Source organism: Lonchura striata, chromosome 9 (genome assembly GCF_046129695.1).
Source record: "Lonchura striata isolate bLonStr1 chromosome 9, bLonStr1.mat, whole genome shotgun sequence".
In the NCBI taxonomy this organism is placed as follows: domain Eukaryota; kingdom Metazoa; phylum Chordata; class Aves; order Passeriformes; family Estrildidae; genus Lonchura; species Lonchura striata.
The window spans coordinates 22,111,297-22,125,111 of NC_134611.1; the positions used below are offsets into that span (position 1 = coordinate 22,111,297).

Here is a 13,815-nt window from a genome sequence, read left to right on the forward strand (position 1 = left end):
CCAATTTGACCAAACCAAAACAGGCAATCTATTCTGCTAAGTTCCAACAACTGAAAAAAATCCCCTCATGATTCACATGTTTGTAATATATCATAATTCTCCTATTTGCATCACTTCAGTGTGTGTAAAGGTGTGAGTGCACTTGCTCAGTGCTCTCTACAGTATGAAATTCAACAGTTTGTTGTATTCTCTATTGTAAATAAAGCATGCTTTCACTGCAAAGGGGTCATGTTCCAAAACATTAAATAAAGAGCAGAATTCCAAAATATATAAAAATAATGCAAAACATGAGTTCATATTCAGGTTCCACAAAATGTCCCACTTGAACAAACTACAGTGGTTCCAATTGCTGAGCAACTGATTCCAGTTTCAATTTCCTGCAAAGTTTTAGCCAAGTCATTTTAGCTGCTTTTGAGAATGCAGATAGGGAAAGGCTTCCTTCACTAAGGCATTGAGATACCAAACAGTTACTGATATAGATATTAGAATCTAGCTGGGATTAATTTTAGTGTAAAGTGTATCAGTATACACTGAATTGTTATCACATTTTACTAGTGCACAGACAGTAAAACACAGGCAATGAAATCAGGAACATTTAGAAACTGGTTTTACTAGTTTCACACTTTCCCACTGGTTTCCATGGATATTTCTCTGTAGGCTGGTTTACATTAATATGGGACAGCTGAATATTTAAAGACAAATATCATATTTTGCACATATTTTAATACAAAATAAATCAAATTGCATGTACAGTAACCTTCTTGAAGTTGTCAAATTACATAATCACCCAATTAATTCCATTTAATTGCAGTGGATAGCATAGGATGTTACATGAAGTTTTTTTTCCACAGACATGTGCTAGTTATGAAACCTTCTTGATCTTCCCTCCACAATTTAAGAGCTAAAGTTGCAATACTTCAGATTTTTATGGAAATAGGTGAGTGCTTACAAAACTAGGCCCCAAAACATCTTATTAAAGACTTTTTAAACCTCCATTATTCTAGTCCTAAGATATCCCATGGATCTAGGACACTGCAGAGTCCAAATCTCAACATTTCATGAACCCTACTACTAAATGGACTTAGCAACATTCATGTAAATGCCTTAAAAAACAAACAAAAAAATGCTTACTATCTGTAAAAAAGCTTTGGAGAAGTTTATATAACTTGCCAAAATATCGGGAAATCTTTCAGCATTGGCCAGAGAAACCAGAAGTCCTCAGATTCATCCCCTGAACTATTGTAGAAAACAAATTTGTATTGTAGAAACAACACCATCCCCTTCAGCCAAGCCTGAAATTTTATTTATTATTATTGTGGACTTCACGATGACTTAAAATATGCAATTACTTAAAGATGTATTAAAATTAATACTCACAAATAAGGGCTTTTTCTATTTGTCCTGCTGTCTTAGCTCTCCAGAACAACCCTTCTCATGCAGATGCAGCTCATGTATCCATGCCCAGCCTGGTATCTCAAGGCCATCCTACTGTAGGAATAGCAGCCCCATGAGAACCACCTTCTCACAGCTGCAGGACAGAGTGATCAGAGCTATCACTTCGCAACTCAAAGAGGAACCTAAGCCCAAGGGCACAGTGTGCCACTCCTTGGCAAGCCCTCAGGTAAAACATTTCTCCCTTGACTGTGGTGGGCTGGGGGAGAAGGGAGGTTCAGCACTCAGGTTCCCTCACCAGAACACTCCTTCCAGCCCAGGTACTCTGCTGAGCTGTCCCTAGGTGAGCAGAAGGTAAGCTCATACAATCCCTCTTTTCAGAAAAACACGTATCAAATTTCCTTTTCCAATTTCTTTCTGCTCCAGCAGCAGTCAGAATGTATCTCCAAAGAGGAACAAATCACCACAACTGTAACTGGCACAAGAGCCACAGTACTAAATGATCTAGTGTTTATATCTAGTATGCAGAGATCAAAATAATACAGTTTTTATTTAGCTTGTGCTGCACCACTCAGAATGATTAAACAGAAACAGAAGAGAACCTTTAGATTCAATAAAGTCTATCCAAAAACATTATCATTTGAAGGTTTCTTACTAATATGACAGCAGATAAGTTAATAGACCTCACTTCCTTTTCACTACAAGCTTGCAAACTTGTACTTGAGTAACCAGTGATTTTAGTTCATTTTGGGACTGACAGCCATATACCTCATGCTTATATGTATTGTCACGGCAATCTCAGTATATTTTCACTGAACTTGTGTTCAAGAAACGGATGTTTCCCAATTCTGAAGTACTTGGGCAAAGGAGACAGATAAAGGCATTAATATAATTTTGACCTGTGCAAGTAGCAGGTGTAACCTGAGCTTGACACTCGTCATTTGTAATAGTGAGATTTACTCTGTGTTATTCTCTAGATGCAACAGTTACCATGGTAACTGCATCCCAGTATACACATTTTACATCACAAATACAAATGGACATCTTCTACTTAAACATTTAATCGTCAAAATTCACATTTTCTCAGGCTGGATTACAATTCACTTTGAGAATGAGCCAAACATAGTAACAAAACTATGAAAGGGCAGAAGGAAAATGCAGGCGACATAAGGTGCCATTTTTTTTTTTACTGTTCTACCGTATGCAAGACAAATATTTTACAATTAGGGAGCTTTATCTGCAGTATGAACAGATGATCAGTCATTGTTCAGAAACACAAACGGGCACATGTCATACCCATATATTTTCCATTTTAAATCCACATTCCTGCTTTACTGCAATTTTATCTATTATCTCAGCTAGCAGTTGTGCCCTTTTATTATTGCTCACTCTCATAATGCATCAAGTGTATGATCCTCAGACTAATTCCAAGGGAAAAAAAAGCCTAAAACTGGCTTCATGCACAATGGAGTTTTCAGTAAATAAGCCCCTGTGGGACAAATATTACACCATGCATGAGAATCACCATGCAGCTCTCATTAAGACTAACACATGTTGCATGCCTAAATTACACAATTTGCTAAGTTACTTCTACAGGTAGAGAGCTGTGAACACACTATCTGGGCCAATTCTTGTATGAACAGTAGTACGTCACTATCTTCTTCAATATTATAATCTCTATTTTTATAATGATTGTTACTTGGAAGCACTCATACCATTAAATTTTTTCAACTATACCTACTTTCACAGTAAAATTTAACTGAAAAGTAAAAACATTACTAATTGCAAAAGTAACTGCCTATTATTACTAATTAAGAATGCTGAAATACACACAAATTCTGTGTTAAACAGCAGTAAACCTAGAGGTTATAAACAACATTTTTTTTTTCTTTTACTTTTTTATATATTAGATGTACAGAAACATAGATACTATGAAAATACTAAAGATAAAAAAAAATTTTGAAATGTTCTTTTTGTTGGACTGCCTTATAGAACTATATAACAATTTTATCTGTTAGAGCTCCTGGAACAAACAATTTTAAACAAACTTGAAACATTGAAAACCATTCATCCTCTGCAGTTTTCATATCAATCATTATGCTAGCACTGGGGGTTTTTTTTAATAGATTTCTAAAGATTTTTGAAGAAAAATGGCAGATACTTAGTATTATCTATCAAGTCATAATTCCTCTCTATTAATCATAGAATAAGGGCTAAAAGAAGACACAAATCAAATTATAACAGATATTACTTGCATTTGGTTCCTAAACAGTAATATTTCATCATTGTCTTTATGATCTACTTGCCAACTGTTTAATCTTTTTTGTTTGGTTGGTTGGTTTTAGATTTCTATCTCTGGTTTGGTAGAGGGTTTAAGGAAAGAATTCTTCTGCTTTGCAACAACTAGCTTTTTATATACATATAGAATAAAGGCCACTAGAAGAAAAGCTGATAAAGCCCAACTATTGAACATAAACATAGAACTAACACAGTTCAGTGTCTCTAATCTCATCCTGTAAATGAGAACTTTGGATTCTTACCCTTGTGTGTTAAATCTCAAGAAAAATGAAGTGGATAAGTATTTAAATGAGAGAGAGAAGAGAAGATTCAGCAACAGCTAGCAGAAAAGTTTATCAGGTGCTCCAGAAGATTTACAAGTCTCCTGGAGAGAAGAAAGGAGGGATACAAACACATAAAGAGAACAGCAGCAGCAGATAGTAATATTTTGTCATCAAATCATGACCTATAGCAATTGAGAAGAGGGTGTGAAGTCTATGCTTGACACTAGAGGAAAATACTGGTCTTATAGATATGATCTGTTACTTCCAGATTGATTTGCATTTCTATTTTGGTTCTGTTCTACAAAGTTGTTTTTTTTTCCCAGGCATTGCAAAGTTGACTGGAACTTCATTGTATGTTTGTAAATAAGATCAGCCAAATGGCTCAGGATACAGAATAGAGACACATACATTAGTTAATGACTGTATAGAAATGTGCAAACTTAACACATGAATATGTTGGTTTTAATAGAGCCATAACTCCTCACTTTTACAGAGGCCAAAATGATAATTCTTACAAAATGTTACTTCAGATAGATCAGATGAGGTACCACCTGAGACCTTGAGTGAGGTGGAAAGTCTCCATGCCCTCAAAAGAAGTTAACAAATGAGTAGTTGCCTCTTTCTTCAGACAGAATTTGGAGCATTAAAACTACATTATCACAAGCAATGCATGAGAATATCAACAAAAACCCATGCAAAGAATTTCTAACATGAAGCAGCAAGTAACAATCTTTGCTTCAGTAGCCAAAATATGCATCTACCTTTATGAACTAGTAAATTTACATATATATACTGTGAATCTGTACCAATATAAATAGCTACTCATGGTATCACTAGGTCAACCTCAAACTATGTATGTACTTAGGTTTGGAATAACAGGACAATAAAAATAAAAAATCATCTGAAGTTTCTCCTTTGTCTCAAAGCCATTAATTCTGCTATAGAATCTACCCTATGCCCAGAACAGTTCCGCATCTCCTTAATATGCACTTACAGATTCAGCTGCACTTGATCTTTCCCCATGTAGCCTACTTGAGCAACATCCACAATTTCACCTGAAATAAATCTTTCATTATAAAATAAATTGTCTCAACTACCAGTATGTCTAAAGAACCATCTTGTTCACAAATAATGTTCCTTATGTTCCTATAATGTACTGCATTATGTATTTCTATGCATTTGAGTGTGCTGTAAGAAAAATTATAATTATTCTAGCTTTTTATGCTTTTATTTTCTTAGTAAATTTTAAAAAAAAATCATTAACAAAGGTAACCACAGGCAATATTCAATAGTACATACAAAGAATTTAATGCATTTGCAAGTCCTACCTACCTCAGTAGCAAACTGCTGCAATCCACCAATATTAATTGGTCCTTCCTCAGTAGCATACAAATTGCAGCCACCAACACAGAGATCTGATGTTGGACACACCATTCCGCATGTCAAGCCAAGTGGATTGTCAGAAAGAATCATTTTGGCAGCTCCATAGTAGTTCTGAAGGAAAAAGAGAAAGGAAAAAATAAAGACGACAGTCACATACCAATGAGGCAAAAATTCAAACCTTCAAGAGAGAATTTTGTAGTAGAATAATATATAAGCATATATGTTAAATAACATTGACATAACTTAAATGTATTCATATATTATGCAAAGTTCCATCAAAGACACTGAGAAGAAAGTCAGCAAAAACTGTGGATTATGCAAAGGTAAGCTTTTGTTTTTTAGCTTGTAAAGTGGTTAAAAGCATCTTCAGTCTGAAGTGGTTGTAGGATTTTTAGTAGCTTAACAAATCTACCTTCAAAAACTACAATTGCTGCATTATATGCTTGAAAATATTCTCCAATTTCTAGGTCAATTGGGCAGTAGATGAGTTGCAACCCTTGTTATAGGTATGACCAGAAAGTCCCGGTTACACTACCAGTTCTTTACAGCTCAGGAACGAAAAGTTTATTTTACACATCTGTGCACACCACCTATGTGGATCTTCCTGTCCTTCACGCAAGACCAGTAGTGCCAATTTTCCCAGACACATGATGAGAAGACTTCCCATGTAGCCACCTGTCGATATTGCACTATTGAATTCTTTTTGATCTCTTTTTTTTCTCAAGACACAGCAATCAGGGCAAACACTTATTTTCCTGTTTCCTTAAAGCATAAACCAGGGAACTAATTAAATATGTTACCTACAATTCACAACTTCAAAGATTCTCAACATTCAGTGGACTTCTTCCAAAAAGCAATAGTCACCAGCTATATGAGAAGTAGCAAGGATTCTTGCCATACAAGAATAAAAAACTCTAAGGAATGGACTTCAGCAAGTTCCCAGTGTCTGATTCCATGAGAAAACAACCTCTGGTGATTTTTTTCAGCTGGATAATAGTCTTAAAAAGAAGAATCAGAGGAAATGCCAGGAGTGACCTGAAATGTCATTTAAAGGGAGAGAACTACTTTTGGCAGTTCTGCACCTATATTATTGAAATCATATTGCAACTAAAGCAAACTTTTTACATACTGTATTTTCTTGTTTGTTGTCAGTATAGAAGTGTAGTTAATAATAGCATGTAGTTGTTCCTTAATTTAATCACTTTTCCCACCTCCTCTAAAAGTCCCATCAAGTCCATGAAGATGGGTTAAATCTAGAGTTACCTCTTAAGACCAGAAGGCAATACAGTACCCTTAGAACTAGTACATGGCTGAAGTTCCACAAAAGTTTCTTTAGTGAGAAATTAATGCTGGATCTCATTTCGGCATTCTACACACCAGAAGTAACTGAAAGGCTGAAAAACAGTATATCCTCCTGCACCACCTTTTTTATATTCCAGTCCTCGGTAATCATAACCAGTAAGAAACTGTTTATTATAGCAGGTACCTTCATTGTCCTGTCCTGTCCCGTCCCAGGGCAGCTGACCCAGAACAGAGAGAAGATGTTCAAGCACTGTGAAGTATTTGGTCATAGCAGACCCTGTGTGCAATGCCTGGGACTTTCTATCAGGTAGGATAATGCACACAGAAGTGTTTATTCAAAGCAAGTACTTTGCCACATAGAGTAAGAATCCACTCAGGAATAAAAAGAGCAGTGTCAAGATCTGACAATTTAACCAACAGTGGGTGACAAGAGTTTGGTTTGGGAGGTTCAAATTCACTACAGGCATATCATTAGACTGAGCATATAATTCTCTAAAGTTAAAGAAGATCATACAGACACGTACAGAGATTAGCAAGAAAATGCCAACATTCAAGAAATGTATTTGCAAATGTAACTGGACTCCTTGCTTACAGCTGCTGGTCTACTGCAGACCACAAGCCTCTGTCCATCACCTGGGAAACACAAACCAGCTGCCTAGGCGTACTTTTATGTGATTTCTTTAGATAGTATTAAATCCCACTGAAATTCTAATCCTGGCTGAACAGACAACCCCTTTATGCAACTGTTCTGAAGAACCTTCAGCTACTCCCCCTGTGGTGACATTATATTATTCCCAATTCTCATTTGTTCCAATGTAAAGGAGCATTAGTTAAAATGGAATTGTATGTATTAGCAAACAGTTTTGTTCTTCCAGATTATTATGCTGTTTTGATATCAGATTATTAGGGATACTTTAAAAAACCTGTAAAGACACTGCAAGCTAAATCTGGCAGCAAATTACAGAAGTCCAGTTATATTGGAAATGTCACTGACACAAATTTGAATACAGCAGAGGTGAAACTCAATGCAGGAGACCCACAACTTTCTGAAGCAGCAATGAGACCAGCCTAGTTACCCAGCAGCATCCTAAGTGGCATTAGATGCCTGTTCCTCAGGCAATTGCATCTAGCCATTCCTTTCTTCTACTCTAAAGAAATAATTACAAATTAGTACTAGTTCTTTTCCTCACTAACTCAAAGACAAAATGGTTTTCAATAAACTTTTGTTCTCTTTTATGTTTCACTCATATCAGACTTGCAGTTTTCCTTCCTGTGTTGTCCAGTGCCATTACATTTATTATCTCCAGCTCTGGTTCAATGGAAACAAAGTGCATTTCCATTTAAGCAACTTCATTAAGGATTTTCTACGTTTTTCAGCTTTGTAATTAAAATCTATATACAGACCTAGTTATTATGCCTAGAAAGGAAAGCTGTTAAATATTTCTTTTTTAAAATGAATTTTCTTACATATATAAAGTATATTCTCACACTTGAGCTGTGCCAATACACAGCACATCTTACTTCTTTTGAAAGTAAGCACATCTTACTTCTTTTGAAAGCTCAAACCAAACTTTGAGCACAGCTCTGCTACAGAAAGACAGGGCACAAGTGACTTCAGAAAGGCCCAGGGTCAGTACAGGTATAGGACCAAGATCACAGTTTGTTAAGGGGATATGTAAGGAAATCTGCCTCAGAACACCATACCAGAGTTTGGTAAGAAGGAAGCTGGAACTGAAGACTCAATGGGGGTAAGGCCAGCTACTGCTGAGCTCTTACTTCAGGAGAAATATGATTGAGTATATGAAGGTAGAGACCTGCTTTGGGAAGTTTTGAGATATTGCTGTCATGATCATGAGTTCCTGCAGCTGGCACTAGCAGTGGTAGCACCTGAGAAAAAAGGAACTGCATTCTCTTCAAATAAGAGTATCAAAAACTATATAGTACACATTGCCATGATAATTATTAAGACCTTAAATAAATTCTATCAATCAGCATATATCTTCTAGTCTTAGCACATAAAATAATTCTAGTGATAAATTAAAATTCACATTTGAGAACAGCAAGGCAAGGGTACTGCACTCCTTCATTAGTGTGTTCCAACTGCGCTAACGTGGGCACCTCTAGAGATGAACTGGAAGCACAGGTTCGGACTGGACTTGATTTCATGGTCTGCCAAAACACAATTACTTACAACATTCTCTCAGAAGAGCCACAGTTCCCTTATTCTCCTCTTCTACCCTCCTGAAGATCAGTGTAAGCCCTGTTCCCATTGCCACTGTTCCTGCTCTCTACCAGCAAAAGGATATTGCCATGTGCTGCTACCACAACTGTGCAGTGGCACAAGAGCAAGTCCACCTGCAAAGCTCCTGCCTGCCAGGGCACGCTGCAGTGTGCAGGCTGGGCTCTGGGCAGGCCTTCATGTGCCTGGCTCTGAGTTGCTTCATCTCTTTGTCCTTCTATTCTATATAATCATTTATCCTATCTTTACTGTGCAATTATCTAACATACCAAAAAATTAGAAAACTCTCTTATAATAGTTGACAAAAACTGATAGATAAATGCAGTAAGTCTAGTAAGTTACACAGAGTGGTGTTATGCAGACTGTGTTACAAAACTACAAAGCATGCTAGGACAGTAATAAATGAGTTTGTAGTATGTGTATAGTATCTAAAATGTTTAGTTACACAAACATTTTGCTTATGCAGCTTTATCCTTTTTAAGCTGAAAACATGTATAGATCATTATATCTATCAATGGCATTAGAAGTAAAATATTCATAGAATATTCACATTTAAAAAAAAAAATATTGATCACTTCATTTCACAAAACTAGTGTGTAGTAGGCTGCATATAAAATAGACATGCAGAGACGCAGACCTGGCAGGCTGGTAACTACGCACATGCTGTACATGAGAAAGGATCATAATTAAAGGGAGGCTGGCTTCATTAAAACAACACAGTTACTTTAGTGCATGGAATAATGCAAGCTACCTTAACAGTTCGGAGTAATTTTTGTAGATGTTTAAATAATAAGATGATTCAGTTGGTCAGTTTCTAACAGACATCACAGAGGAAGCAAGTCTAAAACTAGAATGTTTCTGAATTTTTTAATGAGATAAATGTCTGGTTATGCCTTTGTTCATAGAAATTTTTTTCCTGTGCATTTCCATGGAAATAAATGAATCTAACTGGATAAGATGTTTTGTGGTTTCCTACAACAAAATGTCAATAAATACTACATTGCTAACATAGGGAACAAAAAGAAGCCTTAAACAAATATCAGTAATCACAGGAAAACAGACAAAAGAGGATCTCCACATGTATCATTTGGAAGCATTATATAATTTGCATGCAAATTAGACTGTTTTTTACTTGAAAAAAATCTATTAAAACACATAGGATCAATATTGAGAGACCAGAAGAAATTGCATTTACTATCAGGAAATGCTTATAGCATTCTTTCTTTCAATTCAAGAGCTTTTTAAATAAATTCATTATGGTCTTTTGATATTGTAGTTTTCTAAAAAAAATGGAGAATATGCATTATTATGCTTTATGTAATAAAAATTAATACATTGACTTTATCAGAATTTGGAGACAGTGTGAATACTTTAAAAGGAAAGAAGAAAACAGTCAAATTCTTTTTCATCTGGATTTAAGTTTAAAAAAGGGAGACATAGCAAAATGCATGGGAAAATATCACTGCCTCCTCCTATTCTAGCTCATGTTCTGCAATAGCTTTAAAATTTACTCAAGATGTATTGGATTAAAACATTTCCACAGACCGAAGAATCACTTTTTAAAGTACGTTGTTATATAAGGAACATTTTTCACACTGACACACACCAGTTCAAATATAACAAGAAACGCCCTCAGTCTGTCAGCCCCCCCCAAATATCTTCCAAAGAAGAATGAACAAAACATAACAGGAACTTATCAAATCATACATATTCTATATTATAATGCTGATGATTTTTAATCAATCCAGAAATCTTTCACATCATTTGACTTGTGTCATCATAACAGGACTGTAATTTCACACAGTGTCACTATCTTTTTATGAAAAAGAACGGAAGAAATATCTTGTACTGTCATTTTGTCCTTTGTAGTCTAGAATGTGAGAGATTCCTTAATTGACATAGTGTCATCGCAAAAGTCTATTCTACATAATTACACTACGGCGACTGAAACCAGCTGTCAGCCATTCCATTACACTAAGTACAAACAGACATCTCAAGAAAAGTCACTGTTTCATGTGCATTAATTTAACATCATTCCTAATTTTTCTTTTAAATTATTTTTTCCTTACTATTTTATTTAGCAACCTGAAATATACTATGAATAACAGAGAAAGCTAAATAAAACAGCACTTTTGAAAACCCTGGGGCCTCAAAGTAGTATTTAAAGATTAATTGTGATTAATATCGGTATATAATTACTACCAGTCACCTAGCAGCTGACTTCCACAATCCATTGTATTAACAGCACCTCACCTACAGTATTTCACATATGAACGGTGACTCGTCATTTTCTATAGTTTTTGCAATGGCATATAGATGTCTTTTGTTAATTTAGTCAGAGTTCCTCTGGCACAGAAAAAAACCCATCATTCTGTTTTTCTCACCTGTCATAATCCTATGTCTCTCAACACTCTTTCTCTGTGGCAATCCTTTCTCTTCATTTATTTTCTCTTAGCAAGTCCACAACTTTTTGTATCTTGTTTTCCTCTGTCCACAGTTTTCATTTTTCTTATTTCTAGTGTATTACCACAAACATATTTTCCTTTACTCCCTCAATCTCCCAAACTTCAGATTTACTCTTATCCCTTAGTATCCTTCTCTGTCTTCCAGTTTGTTCCCTCTCTGTTTTCTCCTCTGAAAAAAAAAGAATTTCATTCTTGAAAATCCCACACAAATTTTCTTTGATTTCATTTAAACCAAAAGGTTCCTCTTAAATCCTAAAACTTTCCCCTGTGTTCCACAAGTTTCTCTCTACTGCTTCTGACATTAATTTCTCCCTCCTCTATTTCCCTCCCAGTGTTCTGCACAGCCCAAGGACAAAATTTTACCTTTTATCCAGAGGGCAGCATTGGCTTTGCTGATTTTGGGGATTGGGGTTTTTTTTTAAGTTTGTTTTCCAGTGTGGGATTTTCACTTGGTTTGGGATTTTTGGGGAGGCACTGAGCTCTTTGTCGTTGTTCTTCTTTTTCTAATGTTGGCCTAATATTCTGTTAAAAACAGTTGACGTGTCAGTGCAAATCAGCTTATCTTTATTACTAAGGGATATGGGAGAAGATGGTCTTTCTGAATACAGGAAAAACTGGAGAGTCAATGTCAGGAATTGTAATAATGCATGGCTTCAAATAAAATTGTGAGAGCTAGTCACAGAGGGCAACAGTGACAGAGTTCTATGAGTACAGAGAACAAAAAAAATACGTCTGTACCCCCAGTTCTTCATTACAGACTGAGACTGTAAAGGCTGAGTCACTCGTTCCTTCTGCCTGTGCTGTGTAACAAAAGTTGATATCCCTGTGAGCGCCAACAGTTGTTTTTCAATGCTACTACTCAAACCATAAAGGTGTCTGATAACAAAGAGCTCCAAGACTCTCTCCCTGAGCAGTTCAAAGGTAAAGCATGTGAGGAGCTGCTGCTTTCTAAAGGGCTGCTTCTATGGCACTGTTTTGCAGAACAGGAGAAAAGCTGCACACCCTACAAGTATTCAGGCTGAGAGATGCTTCTGGGAAATGGTAGGATTTTCTGCTGCTGTAAAACATTTGCTTGTGCCAGTCCTAAATGATGTCAAGTGCTAAAGCTCCATTTTACAAATTCCCTCTTGCTTTAACATAGCAACACAAGGAAGGAGGGCATAAAATCCTAAAATCATTCCTGGTACTACTTCAGGGCTGAGGGGCAAAGCTTCTCCCGCAGCAGCTGAACACATTTGGACTTTCTTCAGCGTATTTTTTTTCTTTTTAAAGAAATAAACAACTAAGACAGCACTTGTTCATTATAAAGCAAGGAATACAGGTTTTGCTATGTGGTGGTATTTAAAGTGGACAGCTGGAAGTCAGAATTCTTGTTTGCCATCACCTGATATTTGGAAACAAAAATTGTAACGTGTGCCTGGTGAATCTGAAGTCTGATCTCTGAGAGACACAATTGCAAGTGGTCTTTATGAACTGAGAAACACGAACTAGGAAAACACAATGGAATAAATTGTACCTTTATAAAGTGGAGTTGTAATCCAGTTTGTATGGAAAAGAGAATAGAAGTTGTGGCCTAGACTCTACTGAGTCACAGCAGCTAACACAATACAGCATAAGTGACATCCTTGCTCTCAAAGAGGCTCAAGGCTCATTGAGTCAGGCAATTCAATTACCCTTTCAACCTGGGAACAACCTTCCTCCCTTGTCCCTCTTCTACTCCAGAGCTCAGGTCTAAAGGCAGAACAGCTACATTGTACATGGCCTGTAAATATCTAAAAAGCCTCAGGCTTAAGAGAACAAGAATCCCTGACCCTTTATGATTGCTATAGCCATTTCCCAACGAAACAAACAACATAGAATAGAGCTTTTTAATACCTGACAAAGTTATTAATTTTCAGTTTACTGCTGTCTAAATAGTCTATATTAATAATGAATCATGTTTAAATAAATACCTGTGTGAAATACTGCTTACACAAGGATAAGGACAGGAAATTTACTGAACACAATCTTCTCTAAACAAGTAGAAGGCTAACTAGCTGAAGCAAGTTTCTCAAGTGGGTGATGAGAGATTCACAGATCTTCAGTAAGTCTAGAAAATGTACCCAATTCCCTGAATCTATTGACCTAAAACACCTGAATGTTCTATGTTTCATCTATTTATTTCTTCTAGAAGCTATCATACATATTTATAAGCTTTTGGATTAGAAGTGGAAGTTTACTTGTAAGATGAAAACAGCAAAAACAAATTTATCATATTGAAAACAATATTCAATGACATGCAAAATATCCTTGATCATCTTAAGCAACAACTTCAGTGACAATAATACAGAAATTTTCATCAAGCTGAATATTCAGACTACTGAATGATAATATCTAATTTATTATTTCAATAGAAGTTCAGCACAATGCATAACAAAGTGAAAAATTACTTTCTGGTTCCATTAAAAATTATCAAAATTATAAATGATATGTT

The 13,815-nt window shown here is 35.9% G+C and overlaps 1 protein-coding gene across 9 annotated transcripts in view; it reads right to left on the reverse strand.

Annotated features, from left to right (window-relative positions):
- The window catches only part of DPYD (dihydropyrimidine dehydrogenase), a 336,858-nt gene that overhangs the window by 227,759 nt on the left and 95,284 nt on the right, over window positions 1-13,815 (reverse strand). For 7 of the 9 annotated variants that reach the window (XR_013340469.1, XR_002464965.1, XR_013340470.1 and 4 more), the window contains exon 5: window positions 5,286-5,447. Coding sequence is in view for 6 of the 9 variants with exons in the window: in XM_021525458.1 (XP_021381133.1) it covers window positions 5,286-5,447 (162 nt within the window). In the remaining 3 variants the exon portion in view is untranslated. Of the gene's footprint in view, window positions 1-3,938; window positions 4,055-4,947; window positions 5,009-5,285; window positions 5,448-13,815 lie in introns of those variants that run through there. The other 2 variants (XM_021525498.2, XM_021525506.1) reach the window with 2 other exon arrangements.